This window comes from Delphinapterus leucas, chromosome 2, assembly GCF_059928025.1.
Source record: "Delphinapterus leucas isolate spDelLeu-1000000601 "Yukka" chromosome 2, BTC_Dleu_Yukka2, whole genome shotgun sequence".
Classification (NCBI taxonomy): Eukaryota; Metazoa; Chordata; class Mammalia; order Artiodactyla; family Monodontidae; genus Delphinapterus; species Delphinapterus leucas.
In genome coordinates, this window is record NC_143130.1 from 39,980,668 (window position 1) to 39,997,278 (window position 16,611).

Sequence of the window (16,611 nt, forward strand, 5' to 3'; positions counted from 1 at the left end):
TCTCCATACACCCAAATGTCCTAGGACATATGTATTAGTTTTCTATTGAAGTCTGAGCAAGCTTGACTGGATTTTTTGCTCAAGTCTTATAAGACCAAAGTAAAAACGTTCTCTGAACTGGGCTGTTATCTTGAGGATCTGGGGAAGAATCTGCTCCCAAGCTCATTTAAATTGTTGACAGAGTCAAAGTTCCTTGCATTTGTAGATCTGAAGTCCTTGTTTCCTTGCTGGCTGCTGGTCAGGGGTCACTCTCAGCTCTTCAAGGCTGCTCTCAGGTCCTTTCCATGTGGCCCCTTCCATCTTTAAAACTGTCAATTGCCCATCAAATCCTTCCTGTGCTTTGAACCTCTTTGACTTCTTCTGCTACCACCTAAAGAAACTCTCTGCTTTTAAAGGGCTCATGTGATTACCTGGATAATCTCCCTACCTTAAGATCAGCTGATTAGTAACCTTAATTACACCAGCAAGAGCCCTTCAAAACATTACCTAGATTAGTGTTTGAATGGATAACCAAGCATGGAATTTTGGGCATCATCTTAAAATTCTGCCTACCCCAGCATAGCTACAACCTCCTGAAAAGCTATCCCTCAAATTAATTTCTTAACATTTGATCTTTAAGAGTGATGAGAAGCTATAACCTCAGATTTTCCAGCCTTTTATAAAAGAGGCTATATGTATCCAAAGCCCTACATGTATTCATACAAGACAAAGAACCAAAGCAGTCCAAGGTGTTGCCATCTGTCCTAAGGAATCCATCCTTCTGGAAATTTTCTATATGAACTATATAAAAAGCAAATCTTAAAACTCCAACAGTAAGGATGCTACATTTGTTAACTATTCACATGGGGTTTATTTACCCAAATTTCTGTCTTTGAGAAGTTAATGATCTCTCTGGGAAGATTGACAGGTAAATAACTAATTGTAATTCTATGAGTTAAGTGCTATAATAGAGCCATATAAAGGTACACACTTCCTGGAATTGAAGATACTTTTGATTGTGGGGTACACCATCAAATTCCAACAGCTTTTTGGGACATTGAGAATATCTTATCAAATGTATATGTTTTAAAAAACTTGATTGACAGTAGCGTACATTTATCACTGGGATTACTTACTAGCCTCTTCTCTAAATCAAAGTTGGAGCCAAGCTTTTTGTGAAGAGTCTAACTCTATTTGGATCCACTTAGCCATTCCTAAAGCATGAATCTGTCATCGATTCCAGCTCTGAAAATTCTCTGATCTTTTCTGAGAAATTAGTTAAATTAACACATCTACAATGACAATTATGGTACTTTCCCATCTACTTCTCTACCTGGCAGCTGGCTAGTTGGTTTTTTTTTTTTTGCGGTACGCGGGCCTCTCACTGCCGTGGCCTCTCCCGCTGCGGAGCACAGGCTCCGGACGCACAGGCTCAGCGGCCATGGCTCACGGGCCCAGCTGTTCCGTGGCATATAGGATCCTCCCGAACCGGAGCACGAAGCCGCGTCCCCCGCATCGGCAGGCGGACTCTCAACCACTGCGCCACCAGGGAAGCCCTGGCTAGTTTCTTTTAATACTGGTTGTAAGACTATCCTGATTTCAGAGGTATTAAAAATGTGAAATGGGACATTTTTTTGGAAGACTTATGCTTCTAAGTGTTATGGGAAATAAATGAGGAAGTGGTTAATTTTGCTTGGGGAGGAGGTGACATTTGAGTTGAGTCTGGGAAGTTGAGTAGGAGTTTCCCAGGCAGATAAGAGGCTAAAAGGTATCCCAGGCCAAGAGAAATCTCTATTATGGTGCTTATCTGAAGCTATTCTGTTAATATTGCTCCACTCCCATGAATCTGTAAATTCGTTGAGGTCATGAACCAATTCTATCTCCAAAGCGACCCATTAGCTCATTATTTTGCCATTTAATTTTTGTTTATTTATTCATTTCATATTTACTAACTTTATTAATATATATACTTACTGACAAAATAATATTTTGAGTAGCTCATTTAGAAAGCTTGGTAAATATAAAGAAGCAAATAAACAAATCCCACACACAAAGCCACAAATCCATTGTAATTCCCCATTTGGAGAAACTACTGTTACTATACTGGTGTATGTGCTTCAAGCCTTTTTTCTATTTATATGTACATCTATATCTATCTATATTTTTAAAGCAAAAGTGGTATCATAATATATTTATTAGTTCATAATGTTATTTTCACTTAACCATCATATTTAAAATACTGATCATTGTTTGCCTACCCAGTCTCCCATTGAAGGAAATAATGCCAGCTCACAGTTTTCTATTCTTAACTGATTGATTCCCTGACCCCAGCTAATTGAACTAAAGGATTGGCACCTGATCCAAGGACAGCCCACGTGTAGGTGGTCAGAGACATACTCATGGGGTGGAAAGATGAGCTAATCCAATCAGATGCCACTGGATTATGAAATTGGGCAACTGATATCCTCAATGGAGCTGATGGTGTAAGGATGCCATGGCCTTCCATCAAATAAAAGCCAGAGTTGTGAGGGAGCACAAAATATTAGAATGGAGGAAGCTGGTTGTCAAAGAGAGGAGGGTAGAGTAGACCTGTGGAGAAGCCGAGATGCCCAGAGGGACAGAGCCATGGCTTCAGGCTTCTGTTAGTCCTGTTTTTTCTTGCTCCAGTTCTAGTCCATATATAGCTTTATTATAAATACCTCCCTTCCAGGCTATTTTCCTCTAGAGGTAAAAAAGTGGGTCTCTGGAATTTCCTGGCTATCCAGTGGTTAGGAGTCCACGCTTCCACTATAGGGGACACAGGTTCGTTCCCTGGTGGGGGAACTAAGATCCCCCATGCCGTGCGGGGCAGCAAAAAAAAAAAAAAAAAGAAAAGTGGGTCTCTATTCCTTGTAGCCATTCAAGCCTGATGCCACATATCATGACTTTTATGGCTGTATAGAATTCCATTGTGTGGAGTTGCCATCACTGAGTAAAAAACAAAGAAACAAACAAAAAAAAACAACCCAGTGGCAGGCATTTAAGACATTTCCAAAGAGCATCTTCATCACTAATTTTTGCACACTAAAAAATAACTTCTTTACGATATATTCCAAGAAGTAAAATTTGTTGTTTGAAGGATGGCTGCATAACACAAAGTTGGACTTCAGAAAGGTTATACCAGTTTATAGCCAAATCAGCAGTGCACAAGAAAGGTTGCTTTTTCACCCCTTTGCCAATAGTATCAATTAAAAAAACAAAAGAAAACATTGCTACTCTGATGTCAGTTATGACCTTAATGTGAATTTCTATGAAACTTGTATTTATTGACCAGGCATGTGGGTTTTGTCACTGGACAGGTTTGGGTTTGAGTTCCAGCTCTGACTCTTGCTGTGTGGCTTCAGTTGAATTATGTAGTTCTCCATTTTCTCATCTGTAAATTGGAGATAATAATAGTTCTTTGTTGGATTATTATAAGGCTCAGATTAGAAAATAAATACAAAACACAGAGTCCAGTAAAGCCTCAGTACATTTCAGTTATTATAGTTATGAAGAATGACTTAATTTGTGACAATCAGATAAAGCTATTTGAGATATCTGAAACTCAATGGGATATTAGTTTAAATACCTGTTAGAATTGTATGGTTCTAGGAATAAGAAAGAATGCAAGAGCCCATTAGTTTCATAACCTTTATGATTAGAGAGGAAATGCATTTACACATTTGAATTTCATCCATTATGAAGGTCTTTAGAATTAAAATAAAAACATGTATATATCTTAAAAGCCAAGAAATATAAAATAAAATCAAAAGATAAACTGGGTAGGATTTGCAGATTTCTAAGAGTAGTCAGAGGATGAGGTAATGAGTTTTGAAGTCCATAACAGAATTTTAAAAGGGGCTCAAAATATCAGTTGGCGTAGTGAGAAGAATGGCTCTGAAAGTCTGTAGCTCCAGAACTTATGTTTGGTAGAAAACCTCTGATCAGAGAATTCACTGGCAGTCCAGCGGTTAGGACTCAGCGCTCTCACTGGTCAGGGAACTGAGATCGCACAAGCCGCTCGGTGTGGAGTGGTGGTGGGGGAATGACACAAACAAACAAAAAAAGTCTGATCAAAAGTAATCTTAATTAACTAGGCTGAAATTGTCTTTCTTAGCAGTTCTGTGTCTTTCAACTCAGAAGCTTTAGAATTAAGCACAAAAAGGCTTTAATGGGGGTAAAAACTATGTGATTAATATGTTGGGGTTTAGAAGAAATATGTGCATATTTCACTTTTTAGGCACTTGCAATGTTTAAGAAAATTTGGCTTATTAGAGTGATGGTCTTATAACTCTTATTTTAAATGTATAATTGAGTTAGTTTTAGACTTAAGGTTTTGAGTTGAAATTTTACTGCTTACACATGGAACTGGGTCATCTAAGAAAACTTTAAATTCATTATATTTGTAAGTATATTTGATTTATAAGGATTACTGAGCCTTGAGAAGATTCTAGGCTAAACAACTGAAGACATTAAAAAGAAAATCTAATAGATTAAGTTTATAGACAATTTTAAATGTTGGAAGATGTTGAATTAACTAAGTTTGTGAATGGGACGAAAAATTATTCTAAGTTTCTGCAAAGTGATCGGTAAAATATGCTAGACTTATAAATAGAATAATAAAATTTGCAAGCTAAACTTAAAAGCTTAAGAAAGAACTAATTTCTGAATTTGTAACAAATTAAATCTTTGACCATTTTTTAATGGGGGTGTTTTGTTTTTACAGGTTTTCAAGTATTTCACTTTACTATTTTGAAGGAAGAATGGATAAACTGAAAATTGCTAGAGAAAACAGCCTGGAGTCAGGTTGTGAAGTGGCTTATCTGGCATGGTAAGGAATTTGGACCATATCCTGAAGGAAATATTAGGAAAAGACTTTGAAAAGGAAGAACACGACCGTATTTGCACTTTAGAAAGAACACGCGGGTGACTGCGGGGAGTTGTTTGGCAGAGGGAGAACGGAGATAATGTAATCACAGTGGAGACAGACACAAAAGCTAGACACTTCAGTAATAATACCGATTGCATGTAGGGCGTGAGGAACTGAGCACTATTAATAGGATAATAACGGGAACAGGGTCAGTGTTCGACACGTTAACTTTAAAGTGTCTGCGGGATTCACAGGTTTAAAATGTCCATTACACGGCTGAAAATAATGAGCTGGGGCTTCTAGAAAGTCTGGTCTGAGATATATATTTAGGGCTATTCAGCAGTTTAAGGTGAGTGTGGATAAAGTTATTCAGAAAGAGTGGGCAAAGAAAAAACGGAAGACGGCTGAGGACAGAATTCCATTGAGTACCAATATGTTAAGGGCAGGCCACAAGTTGCAAGGGGAAGACGCATCCCTAAAAGGGGCAAAGAGTCCTCTAAAAAGAAGAACTTGCAAAGAATAGTGGCAAGGAATCTAAGGGAAGGAAGTTTGGACAAACACAATTCTCCTGCTTTAGTATATCCACTTCTCAAATGCTAGCGGGGTTAAGCAGTTCAACTCTGGCGACTGCTGGCGAATCTGGGAGAAGGCTGCGTCCAGATTGCCAGGCTGTGCGGCCCCTTACGGGAGTTTGGGTCCTGCATGTGTCCGCAAGAACACACTGGGCCACTTCAAAAGAGGCCTTCCTTGAGCCCTTTGGTGCAGAAGAGTTTGGCTAGGCAGGCAGGGGAAGGTAAAGTGCCCACGTTTTTTATTCCAAGCTACGGACACTGGCGGTCTTTGGGAAGAGGTGCGGATGGGACGGCCGCCGGCTAGGGCAAGGATCCAGGACCGGGGCGAGTCTTGCCGTCGAGCGACGCTGACAGCGAGTACAACTGGCGGGCAGGCTCCGCCTTCCTTCTTCCGCCTCCTGAGGGCGTTGCGGGCGCAGGGCGGGGCTAGGGGCGGGGTCGGGAGGCCCAGGCCCCGCCTCCTTCCGCCTGCTGCGGTCGGCGCGGCAGGGCGGGGCCGCTGGGGTGGGGTCTGCGGGTGGGGCCTGCGGCGCGGGGCGGGGCCACCGGGACCGGGGCAGCTCGAGCAGACTGCAGGGGCTGCAGCCGCCGCCGCCTGCGCCTCCAAGGTTTTGCGGCTTCCTGAGCTGAGACCCGGGCTCGGCCGCCATGTCCGCAGCGGACGAGGTTGACGGACTGGGTGTGGCTCGGCCACACTATGGCTGTGAGTGTGGGCTCCGCGGCACTGGGGTCTCGGGGCGGGCTCGCTGCCTCTGAGGCGCCGTTTACCCGGGGGCTCGCCGGGCGGGTGGGGCAGGGCTGCTGTGGGCCGCGCGGACCCGGAAGAGCCGGTGCGGCGAGGTGGCGGGCGGCGAGGCCCGCAGCCCGCGCCCTCTCGGTCTTCGAGGCGGCGGGGAGGACCCAGGCGGCCTCCCCGCCTTGTCCCGGGCCCGGCGGCTGGAGGGCCTCACCCAGCGCCTCCCGACTCCCAGCTCGACCGAGATTGGGGAGACGGCCTAGGGTGAGGTGGCAGGAGGACGGTGCAGGGCGTGTCCCGGGGACCGGAGACCCGAGACGCGGGCTCTGCTCGGGCTTCGTGGGAAGGTGCTGCCCGAGTGCTGCCTGCGAGGTAGACCCAGGGTCCAGACCTCCCCGGCCCCAGGCTAGCTGAGAGGTGCGGCCCTGGACAAGTCACTTCAGCTTTCTCGGGCTTAGTTCCCTCGTCAGGATCTCAAAAGTGGAAAAAAAAAAAAAAAAAACCCAAACCTCTGACTTCCTCATTTTCCGAACCTCATTTTCTGTCCCTGTCCTGGGACATCACTGAACTGCAGGCGGGATAGTTACCACTGGCCAAAGGAGAGTCCTTTAGAGTCTTGAGGTTTTCCGTTTTATTTTATATTCTTGCGAATAATGTTATGTTTTAGGATAATTTCACTCAGCAGTTACATGCGAGGTATTGTGTCACGTTTGTGACATTGAAGATTAGTAAGAGCAGGTCCCGCTTTCAAAGAACGTTTTAATCAGAGAGGCGGGCAGGTGTATTATCTAATGATAATAAGGAGGGATAGAAATAAAGATGCCGTGTGAACTAACTAGGCTTAAATAGTAATGTGGGTGAGAAAGGGGGGCTTGGGGAAGGCAGTAGGAACACAGATAGGACCTTTGATCAGAGCCTTGCAGGATGCTGTGTAGTTTGACAGGGCAGGGTGGGGCAAGAGACAGGACGTGGAGAGAAGAGCAGGAACTAAGGTACTGAAGAGTAGAAGAGCACTGTGTGTGTTGGGAACTGAGTGGTGTGTAGTGCACAGTGGTGGGAGGGGGAGGAGGGAGAGGGAGAAGAGTTACCAAAAGTAGTTGGGGCTAAATTGGGAAAGGCATTGAATGCCAACCCCAGGAGTTAGGAATTTATTCCATATCCTGGATGCCCATTAAAGGAAGCAGATTGCTTTGAAGTTAATCTTACAGGCTCTTGAGACAGACTGCCTGGGTTTGAATCCAGGCCCCACCATTTATTTATTAGCTGTGGGGCAAAGGTCAACCAGCCTCAGTTTCCTCATTTGTAAAACAGGAGTGATAATCACAGGATTGTTGTGGGACTTCCATGAAAGAATGCATGTAAAATGCATAGTACAATTACTGCCACTTAGTTCTCAATGACTGCTGGCTTTAGTGATTCATAAAAGAGTGGGAAAAAAAAGACCATGAACAGCTCTGGATTTAGAGAGAGTCTGGCAGATAGACCAGCACAAATTTGGACCAGAATCTCAAGTCAGTATTTTTCAAGTCACACTGAAATTTAGTACATGTTCATAATATTGTACTTTTAAACAAAGATTAGGATGAATATAGTTGAAACCCCATGGTTCCTGTCTTAGGAAAGTCATTGTATTGATAGTACCGCCGGCTGTCCACATGCTACCCTGACTCTCTAGGTGACTAGCAGGAATTTGATGCTATGGCATTCTTTTATCTCTCAGGAAGGGTACAGATTCTTACGCTTGCATTCTTTCTTTCATGTTTTAGCGGTCCTGGATAATGAGAGACTTACTGCAGAGGAGATGGATGAAAGGAGACGTCAGAATGTGGCTTATGAGTACCTTTGTCATTTGGAAGAAGCAAAGAGGTAAAGGTTGGCTGGAGAGAAGATTGGGAGAAGGGAGCTGATCTGGTGTGAACAAAGATAAAGATCTCTGAGTATGTTGTAGGTGTGACTGTGAGAGGCAGGTAGTTTGAAGGAATAAGTAAGTACAGGTAGGATATTTTTTTCATGGGAGCAAGTAGCCTTGATGGCAGTTTATCATGAAACAGTCTGATGGGCACCTACGTATACTGAAAAATTTCCAGATTTGTGTTGTTCAGTTTTATGCTTATGGTGCATGTTTTGGGCACAACCAGCTATAGGGAAGAAAAGCAATTTTAAGGTTTGAAGTTTTTGGCCTTAATGTTTCACCGGTTATTCACTGGTTTTGATTTATATATGAATTGGGTCCATTCTCCGCTTGGTAGTGCTCTGGGTATGGATCCATGCATTTGGCAATATTCAAAGTCTGTTTACCAAAGGCAGCGTCCTCTGCATTCTTTGTGAAGTAAATGTACAACTGCTGTTTTCTTTTTTCAGATGCTCGAAGACCTTGTGGTCTTATTCTTAGAGTGTTGATTTGCTATCAGTAGTTCATTTCTTTTGTTCTGGTGCTTGTGTTTCTTTGCAAAGTCCCAGGGTAGATAGATGTAATTACAGATCATGTATCCTATAAGTGAGCTTTTTTTTTTTTTTTTTTTTTTTTTGCGGTACACGGGCCTCTCACTGTTGTGGCCTCTCCCGTTGCGGAGCACAGGCTCCGGACGCGCAGGCCCAGCGGCCATGGCCCACGGGCCCAGCCGCTCCGAGGCATGTGGGATCCTCCCAGACCAGGGCATGAACCCATGTCCCCTACATCGGCAGGTGGACTTTCAACCACTGCACCACCAGGGAAGCCCCCTATAAGTGAGCTTTGGTGGAAAAGGCCAGCAAGGGATAATGAGAGATTTTGTGGTTAAAGTGTAATGAAAATCAAGGATGTTTCAAATGGTGCTAGTAATCAAGAGTGTTTTTTGTCTTGTTTTGTCTTTTTAGTTTTGAAAATCTTAAACGCTACAGGAAAGTCCAGAGAACAATACAATAAACATCCATGTATTCCAAAACTAGCAAATGTTAGCCCTTCAGATTTTTTCCCTTTTCTCTCAAAAGACACAGTTGGAGTCCCCTTTGTGCACCTCCCTGGTCCCATTCTCCTGTCCATTCCTGGGGATACCACTAACATGCATTTGGTGCATCTTCTTGAATCCAGGCTTCTTTTCTGAGCTTAAAGCCCTTCCATTAGATTGGGAGAGGGTTGTGAGGAGATTAGTGATGATTTAGGTGGAGAGAATGGTAATAACACTTGTTTTTCTAAATGGAAGGTTAGACCGAAGGAGGTGAATATGTTAGTAGAAAGGGGGATGTTTCTCATACAAAGTTTGTAAGGATCCCGTGAACAAAAATATTAAGTCCTCTGCTACTTAAATTATGGACTAGATCTAGTTTTGGAAGGTAAACAATTTGAAAGCTGTAGCTGGTATGAGAGACCATCTTGGGCTCTGTGGAGTCTTGGTGTCTTTGTTGGGGTGACCTAGGGGTGAGAGAAAAGGGCTTCTTACCCCTGTCAAAAGCTTTTCTGCTTTTAATATTGGGTTTCCGCAGTAAAATTCCCTTTTTTAAAGAGGGTATCTTGGCTAACATCCCCTTGCTACCACTAATTCAGTTTCACTATTATGATTATGATTATTTTTAATTTGGCCACTCCACACGGCTTGTGGGATCTTAGTTCCATGACCAGAGATCAAGCCCATGCCCTTGGCAGTGAAAGCACAGAGTCCTAACCAGTGGACCACCAGGGAATTCCCCAGTTCCACTACTAATCTAGTTCAGCCATCTCATTTCAGTGAGGAAACTGAGGCCTGAGTGTCCATGGTCTACTTGTAGTTTTCTTGATTGAAGAATAGTTTTCATCATTTTATACGATGGTTTTTAACCAGGTGTGTACATTAGAATCATCTGGGGAACTTTAAAAAAAAAAAAAAAAAGGCTATCTGAGCCTTACCACAGAGATTCTGGTTCAGTAGATCTAGGCTGGAAGGTCTAGATACCTGTATATTTTAAATGCTTCTAGCGGTTCTGATGGTCCCCCCGAGTAGAGAAACGAGATTGAAAACATTTTAGAGCTCTACCTTATGCTAGGTTATGATAGCCTGAATAGGATGATGTCCTTTATCACATTTCCTTCTTCAAGCACTGCACTACAAGAGCACTTCATTTCCGTCTACTCCAGAGCATATTCTTTTCTGTCAGGTGTTTTTTTTCCAGAATAGAAGAGTATCCCATTTCCTTTAAAATCCATCCAGGGACCATGATCCCCTGGGACGTTTTTTAGTTGGGTGCTTCTGCATACTTAGGAAGCGACTAAGGCAGTGAGACATTTGTGATAGTCTTTATTTTCCATACTTTTGGTTATAAGGGAGAGCATAATAGCGGCATATTGTCCTAGTACAATCTGCGCTTTGGCCTTGCATCAAGGAAATGTGCCTGGTTTATTTTATGGAGGCAATCATATAATATCTGGATGCAGTGATATTTTTTTTTGTTTTTGTTTGAAGCTTTGATTAGAAAATCAACTTTGGAAGCACCTATTTAGACTTTACAACTAGAGAGGGCTAGGAAAAGAAGCCCGGGAATGTCATACTGAAAAAAGAAGACCGGGGTCCCTCCTGGCCACCTGATGTGGCTGTTGCCACCCCTAAAAAGTGTTCAAGGTGCACCGCAGACAAATCACATGCTCTTCCTTATTAGCTGCGACTTCAGCTCCCATTTGTGTCTTCTACCCTGGTGAGCTGGGTTGTACCTTGTGTGCTTCTGAGGCCCCTCTTTACCCTCTAGCACAAGTCCATTTTGCCTTTTTGGATTGGCCCCATCCTGTTTCCTTCATAACCTCCACCCCTCCCAAGTTGGAGGAGTCCCAAGGTCTGGAATTTACACCCACTACAAGGCCAGGAAGAAAGATCGAAGAGATCCAAGGGAGAAAAAGTTCCCCTCTTTAGTTCTATTTATAATACTGCTACTCCTCCCACTAAAAGCTCCACCTTATAGCACAGTGGCCCCATTGTGTATCCTAGGGCACTCCATTTTCTCCTGTACCTGTAACAGCTCTTTTGTGGGAAGAGAGGAGAGTGTGTAGAGAGGGAGAGCATATAAATGTGTGCAGACAGGGAGTATAAGTAAGAGTGTATGTAGAGAAATGAGAATGTGTTGTGAATTTGTGTTTCCCTAAGAGGTTAAGCGGGAAAATTTAGGAGTGATTCTATAAAAGTATGCACTTTGGGAATGCTTGCGAAATAGAAAATAAAGAGATTCTGCTTTTCTTTATTATTTGGAGAGCAGTTTAAATATGGAAATTAAGTTACTGGTCTAATGAAGTATCATCTAAGGATTCAGGGTTTTATGCTAAGGGCTGCAGAGCAGACCAAGGACTTTATAAAGCAAGACATCTTAAATTATGTATTTATGCTTAAATGTGGGTTTAGTTTTATCCTTTTGCCTGTTCTGATTGGACTTTACATTTGTTTTGGCTAAAGAGCAGTTGTATAGTAGAGGTAAATAGCATTTTCACTCAGTTGAAAGAGATGAGGTTTAAATATGTGAGATATGGTAGGTGCTCAGGTCTTGGACAGGAAGAAGTAATAGAAAGATCAGGGACTTCCCTGGTGATTAAGAATCCTCCTGCCAATGCAGGGGACATGGGTTTGAGCCCTGGTCTGGGAAGATCCCACATGCTGTGGAGCAACTGAGCCCATGCGCCACAACTACTGAGCCTGCGCTCTAGAGCCCGCAAGCCACAACTACTGAAGCCCGCGCACGTAGAGCCCGTGCTCCCCAACAAGAGAAGCCACTGCAATGAGAGGCCTGCGCACTGCAATGAAGAGTAGCCCCTGCTTGCTGCAACTAGAGAAAGCCCAGGAGCAGCAACAAAGAACCAACACAGCCAAAAATAAATAAATAAGTAAAGAAAGAAAGAAAAGAAAGATTAGAAGGTTCAGGTGAAAAGAACCAAGAAGAGAACATAACAGGCAGGGCAGAAGAGGGCACTCTGCAGAGGAGGAGAATGTATGAGTAGTACTAGAAATGGGAGAAAATTGAGTTAGGTTAAAGGTCACAGGAGGAGGGTTAATTCTAGCACTCCCCGAGTTTAATTTAGGATTCCTTCTTTCAGAAGCTTGCTGGTATGTCCTTTTGAGCCTGTCATGGGCCACCTTCCTCCTGCTCAGTGTCCATACCCCAGCTCACAGGGCAGGGCACACCCCTCCCCCCACAAGGGGTGGAAAGTGAAGCCTGTGGCTGGCTGGAGACTGTCAAAAACCATGTGATGTTAACAAGAGCTTAACACTAAGTAGAGGCACTTTACCTTCTGTAATTTAGGGGAATTGAAAAAGTATCTTGGAAAGAAATCAGCTCTTGAGAACAAATTCTCTTTTGTGCGTATGTCTTTGTTGTTGGCATCGAACATTTTCCAGGATAGGCTCATCAGATCTCCTCTACTCTAAGTGGAATCAGAATTCCAGTAACATCTGGATATATCTAGGTTGGCACACTGTGATCATGAAAAGAGAAATTAAAGACGTTTAACTAGAAGCTTGCCCACCAGCTTCTAGAATTCTCAGATGAAGGAATATCACTAAGAGATTGAGGAGAATCATTTTTAGATTGACCCAAACTTTCCTTTTGCAGATGAGAAAACTAATCGCTTCATGAGACCCAGTATGATTAAGGGGCCACAAAAAACGTAGCTTTTTAATGGTACTTTGGGACTACAAGCTGGATGCACTCATGTATTTATGATTATCAAGGAGAAGTATGGGGTGGGATTTATTCTTAACTCTTAAAATGGTGACATAGATGAAAATCTCTCTTTTTTTTTAATTTTTTTATTTTTTTATACAGCAGGTTCTTATAGTCATCCATTTTATACACATCAGTGTATACATGTCAATCACAGTCTCCCAATTAATCATACCCCCACCCCCACCCCCTGCCGCTTTCCCCCCTTGGTGTCCATACGTTTGTTCTGTACATCTGTGTCTCAAATTTCTGCCCTGCAAACCGGTTCATCTGTACCATTTTTTTGGGTTCCACATATATGCATTAATATACGATATTTGTTTTTCTCTTTCTGACTTACTTCACTCTGTATGACAGTCTCTAGATCCATCCACGTCTCTACAAATGACCCAGTTTCGTTCCTTCTTATGGCTGAGGTATATTCCATTGTATATCTGTACCACATCTTTTTTATCCATTTATCTTTATCCATTCGTCTGTCGATGGGCATTTAGGTTGCTTCCTGGCTGTTGTAAATAGTGCTGCAATGAACATTGGGGTGCATGTGTCTTTTTGAATTATGGGTTTCTCTGGGTATATGCCCAGTAGTGGGATTGCTGGGTCATATGGTAGTTCTATTTTTAGTTTTTTAAGGAACCTCCATACTGTTCTCCATAGTGGCTGTATCAATTTACATTCCAACCAAGAGTGCAAGAGGGTTCCCTTTTCTCCACACCCTCTGCATTTGTTGTTTGTAGATTTTCTGATGATGCCCAATCTAACTGGTGTGAGGTGATACCTCGTTGTATACCTCATTGATTTGCATTTCTCTAATAATTAGTGATGTTGAGCAGCTTTTCATGTGCTTCTCGGCCATCTGTATGTCTTCTTTGGAGAAATGTCTATTTAGGTCTTCTGCCCATTTTTCGATTGGGTTGTTTGTTTTTTTAATATTGAGCTGCATGAGCTGTTTATATATTTTGGAGATTAATCCTTTGTCCGTTGATTCGTTTGCAAATATTTTCTCCCATTCTGAGGGTTGTCTTTTCGTCTTATGGTTTCCTTTGCTGTGCAAAAGCTTTGGAGTTTCATTAGGTCCCATTTGTTTATTTTTGTTTTTATTTCCATTACTCTAGGAGGTGGACCAAAAAAGATCTTGCTGTGATTTATGTCAAAGAGTGTTCTGCCTATGTTTTCCTCTAAGAGTTTTATAGTGTCCGGTCTTAGATTTAGGTCTCTAATCCATTTTGAGTTTATTTTTGTGTATGAGGTTAGGGAGTGTTCTAATTTCATTCTTTTACATGTAGCTGTCCAGTTTTCCCAACACCACTTATTGAAGAGACTGTCTTTTCTCCATTGTATATCTTTGCCTCCTTAGTCATAGATTAGTTGACCATAGGTGTGTGGGTTTATATCTGGCTTTCTATCTTGTTCCATTGATCTATGTTTCTGTTTTTGTGCCAGTACCATATTGTCTTGATTACTGTAGCTTTGTAGTATAGTCTGAAGTCAGGGAGTCTGATTCCTCCAGCTCTGCTTTTTTCCCTCAAGACTGCTTTGGCTATTCGGGGTCTTTTGTGTCTCCATACAAATTTTAAGATTTTTTGTTCTGGTACTGTAAAAAATGCCACTGGTAATTTGATAGGGGTTGCATTGAATCTGTAGATTGCTTTGGGTAGTATAGTCATTTTCACAATATTGATTCTTCCAAGAACATGGCATATCTCTCCATCTGTTGGTATCATCTTTAATTTCTTTCATCAGTTTCTTATAGTTTTCTGCATACAGGTCTTTTGTCTCCCTAGGTAGGTTTATTCCTAGGTATTTTATTCTTTTTGTTGCAGTGGTAAATGGGAGTGTTTCCTTAATTTTTCTTTCAGATTTTTCATCATTAGTGTGTAGGAATGCAAGAGATTTCTGTGCATTAATTTTGTATCCTGCAACTTTACCAATTCATTGATTAGTTCTAGTAGTTTTCTGGTGGCATCTTTAGGATTCTCTATTATAGTATCATTTCATCTGCAAACAGTGACAGTTTTACTTCTTTTCCAATTGTGCTCCTTTATTTCTTTTTCTTCTTTGATTGCTGTGGCTAGGTCTTCCAAAACTATGTTGAATAATAGAAAATCTCTTTTTTGTGAAACTTAGTGCAACTGCCTTGGACAGACTCTATGGTAAGAAGTGGGTTGTCTTTAAAAGTGTTAAAAGTGATTCAAACCAAGAGTGCTTTTTCATATTATTACAGTGTTACAAATGGGGGGATGTGTTCCTAGCAGACAGGAAAAGCGACTCTACAGTGTAGCTGAGACACTTAGCAAAATTTACAGTTGAGAAATGTAAGCAGTTTCTGGTATATATTAGGCAGTCAACTAGTTAGTAGCTGCTGTGATAACTAAGAAAAGTCATATTACTGTAATCTCATAACACTTATGATGAAGTCAAACAAATTTTAAAAGCCTGAATAAAACGTCTTTGAAAATCTTGACTGTTGAGATACGCAAAGTGAAAAGAACGAGGACTTTCAGTTTTGGCAGCTGCAAGTTCTGATTCTGGTTTTGCAAGTTACTTAACCTTAGGGAGTAGAGCCTAAGCTTGTACTTTACAGAATGGAGATACTGTGCATTTTAGGGAGTTGCTGAGAGGGTTAAGTGCCTGGCACAGTGTCTGAAATACAGTAGGCACTCGATAAATGTATTCTTTATCCTGGTCCTTGGGACAAAAGCAGATTTAATATGAAGATGAAGATGCATTCATAAACTTCTGGGGAATTTTCTGGGCATTTTCAAGATTCTAAATGTTGGTAGCTCTTAGTTTTTTCACTTCATACTTAAGCTGTTGTCTGAAAGGAAACACCAGAAACAGAGGATACCTCTAGGGATTGGAGGGTATGAGAAGACTTTTCCTTTTTACTTAATGCTTTTCCGTATATTTTAAATGCTTTTTACAATGATCATGAATTTTATAATAAAAAAGGAATGGATTAAGAAAAAGGAAAAACTGAGTATATAATTTTTAGATAATGATTATCATGAAGTTAGATTTTTAAATTGCTGTATTGTCATCTTAATTACTATTTTCAATGGATACATAATGTCCATAATTTATTTAGGCTTATTCCAAAAGTTGTATTGCTTTGATTTCTGGAAAGAGTAAACATTTTCCCATATATTTGTTTACCATCTTTATTTTATGCAAGTTGTTGATGATGTTTGTCTGTCTTCTAGGGTCATGATGTTGACTTTTGTGAGCTCTCTTATAATATGGGTGTCAACCTGTGGTATTGCTACAAACATTTTCTCTTGATTTTCCATTTTATTCTTTCACTGTATGGAAGTTTTAAATTTTATGCAGTTTAAGTGTTAATCTTTCTCTTTGTAATTTCTTCTATCTAGATAGTTTAATTTCTGTAAGGCCTTGCTAAAATTTGAAGTTTTATATTCTGTTAACTTTCTTATGATATAGTTATTTAATTTTTTAAGCGTCTAAGTCTTTAAATTTCATGGTGTTTCTAAATTATTCTGATATTACTTAAAAATAATCTTTTACTACCTATTAGCAACTGACATCTAGTATGTCAAATATTAAATTACATAAAGTTCTGTTTCTAGACTTTTTATTCTTTTATGGTGAACTGTATTTCTTTTTGGGTGGGAGGGTAGGGAGTGCTGTACCATGAAGCCTGTGGGATCTTAGTTCCCAGACCAGGGATTGAACCAGGGCCCACGGCAATGAAAGCACTTAAAGCACTCTTTTTTTTTTTTTTTGTGGTACGCGGGCCTCTCACTGCTGTGGCCTCTCCCATTGCG

The 16,611-nt window shown here is 41.4% G+C and overlaps 1 protein-coding gene across 2 annotated transcripts in view; it reads left to right on the forward strand.

Moving 5' to 3' along the window:
• Window positions 1–16,611, forward strand: part of IQGAP1 (IQ motif containing GTPase activating protein 1) — a 125,025-nt gene that overhangs the window by 16,777 nt on the left and 91,637 nt on the right. The window contains exons 1-2 of one of the 2 annotated variants that reach the window (XM_022564055.3): window positions 6,011–6,142; window positions 7,942–8,041. In XM_022564055.3, the coding sequence (XP_022419763.1) occupies window positions 6,088–6,142; window positions 7,942–8,041 (155 nt within the window). In that variant the 5' untranslated portion in view covers window positions 6,011–6,087. Of the gene's footprint in view, window positions 1–6,010; window positions 6,143–7,941; window positions 8,042–16,611 lie in introns of those variants that run through there. The other variant, XM_089906758.1, reaches the window with a different exon arrangement.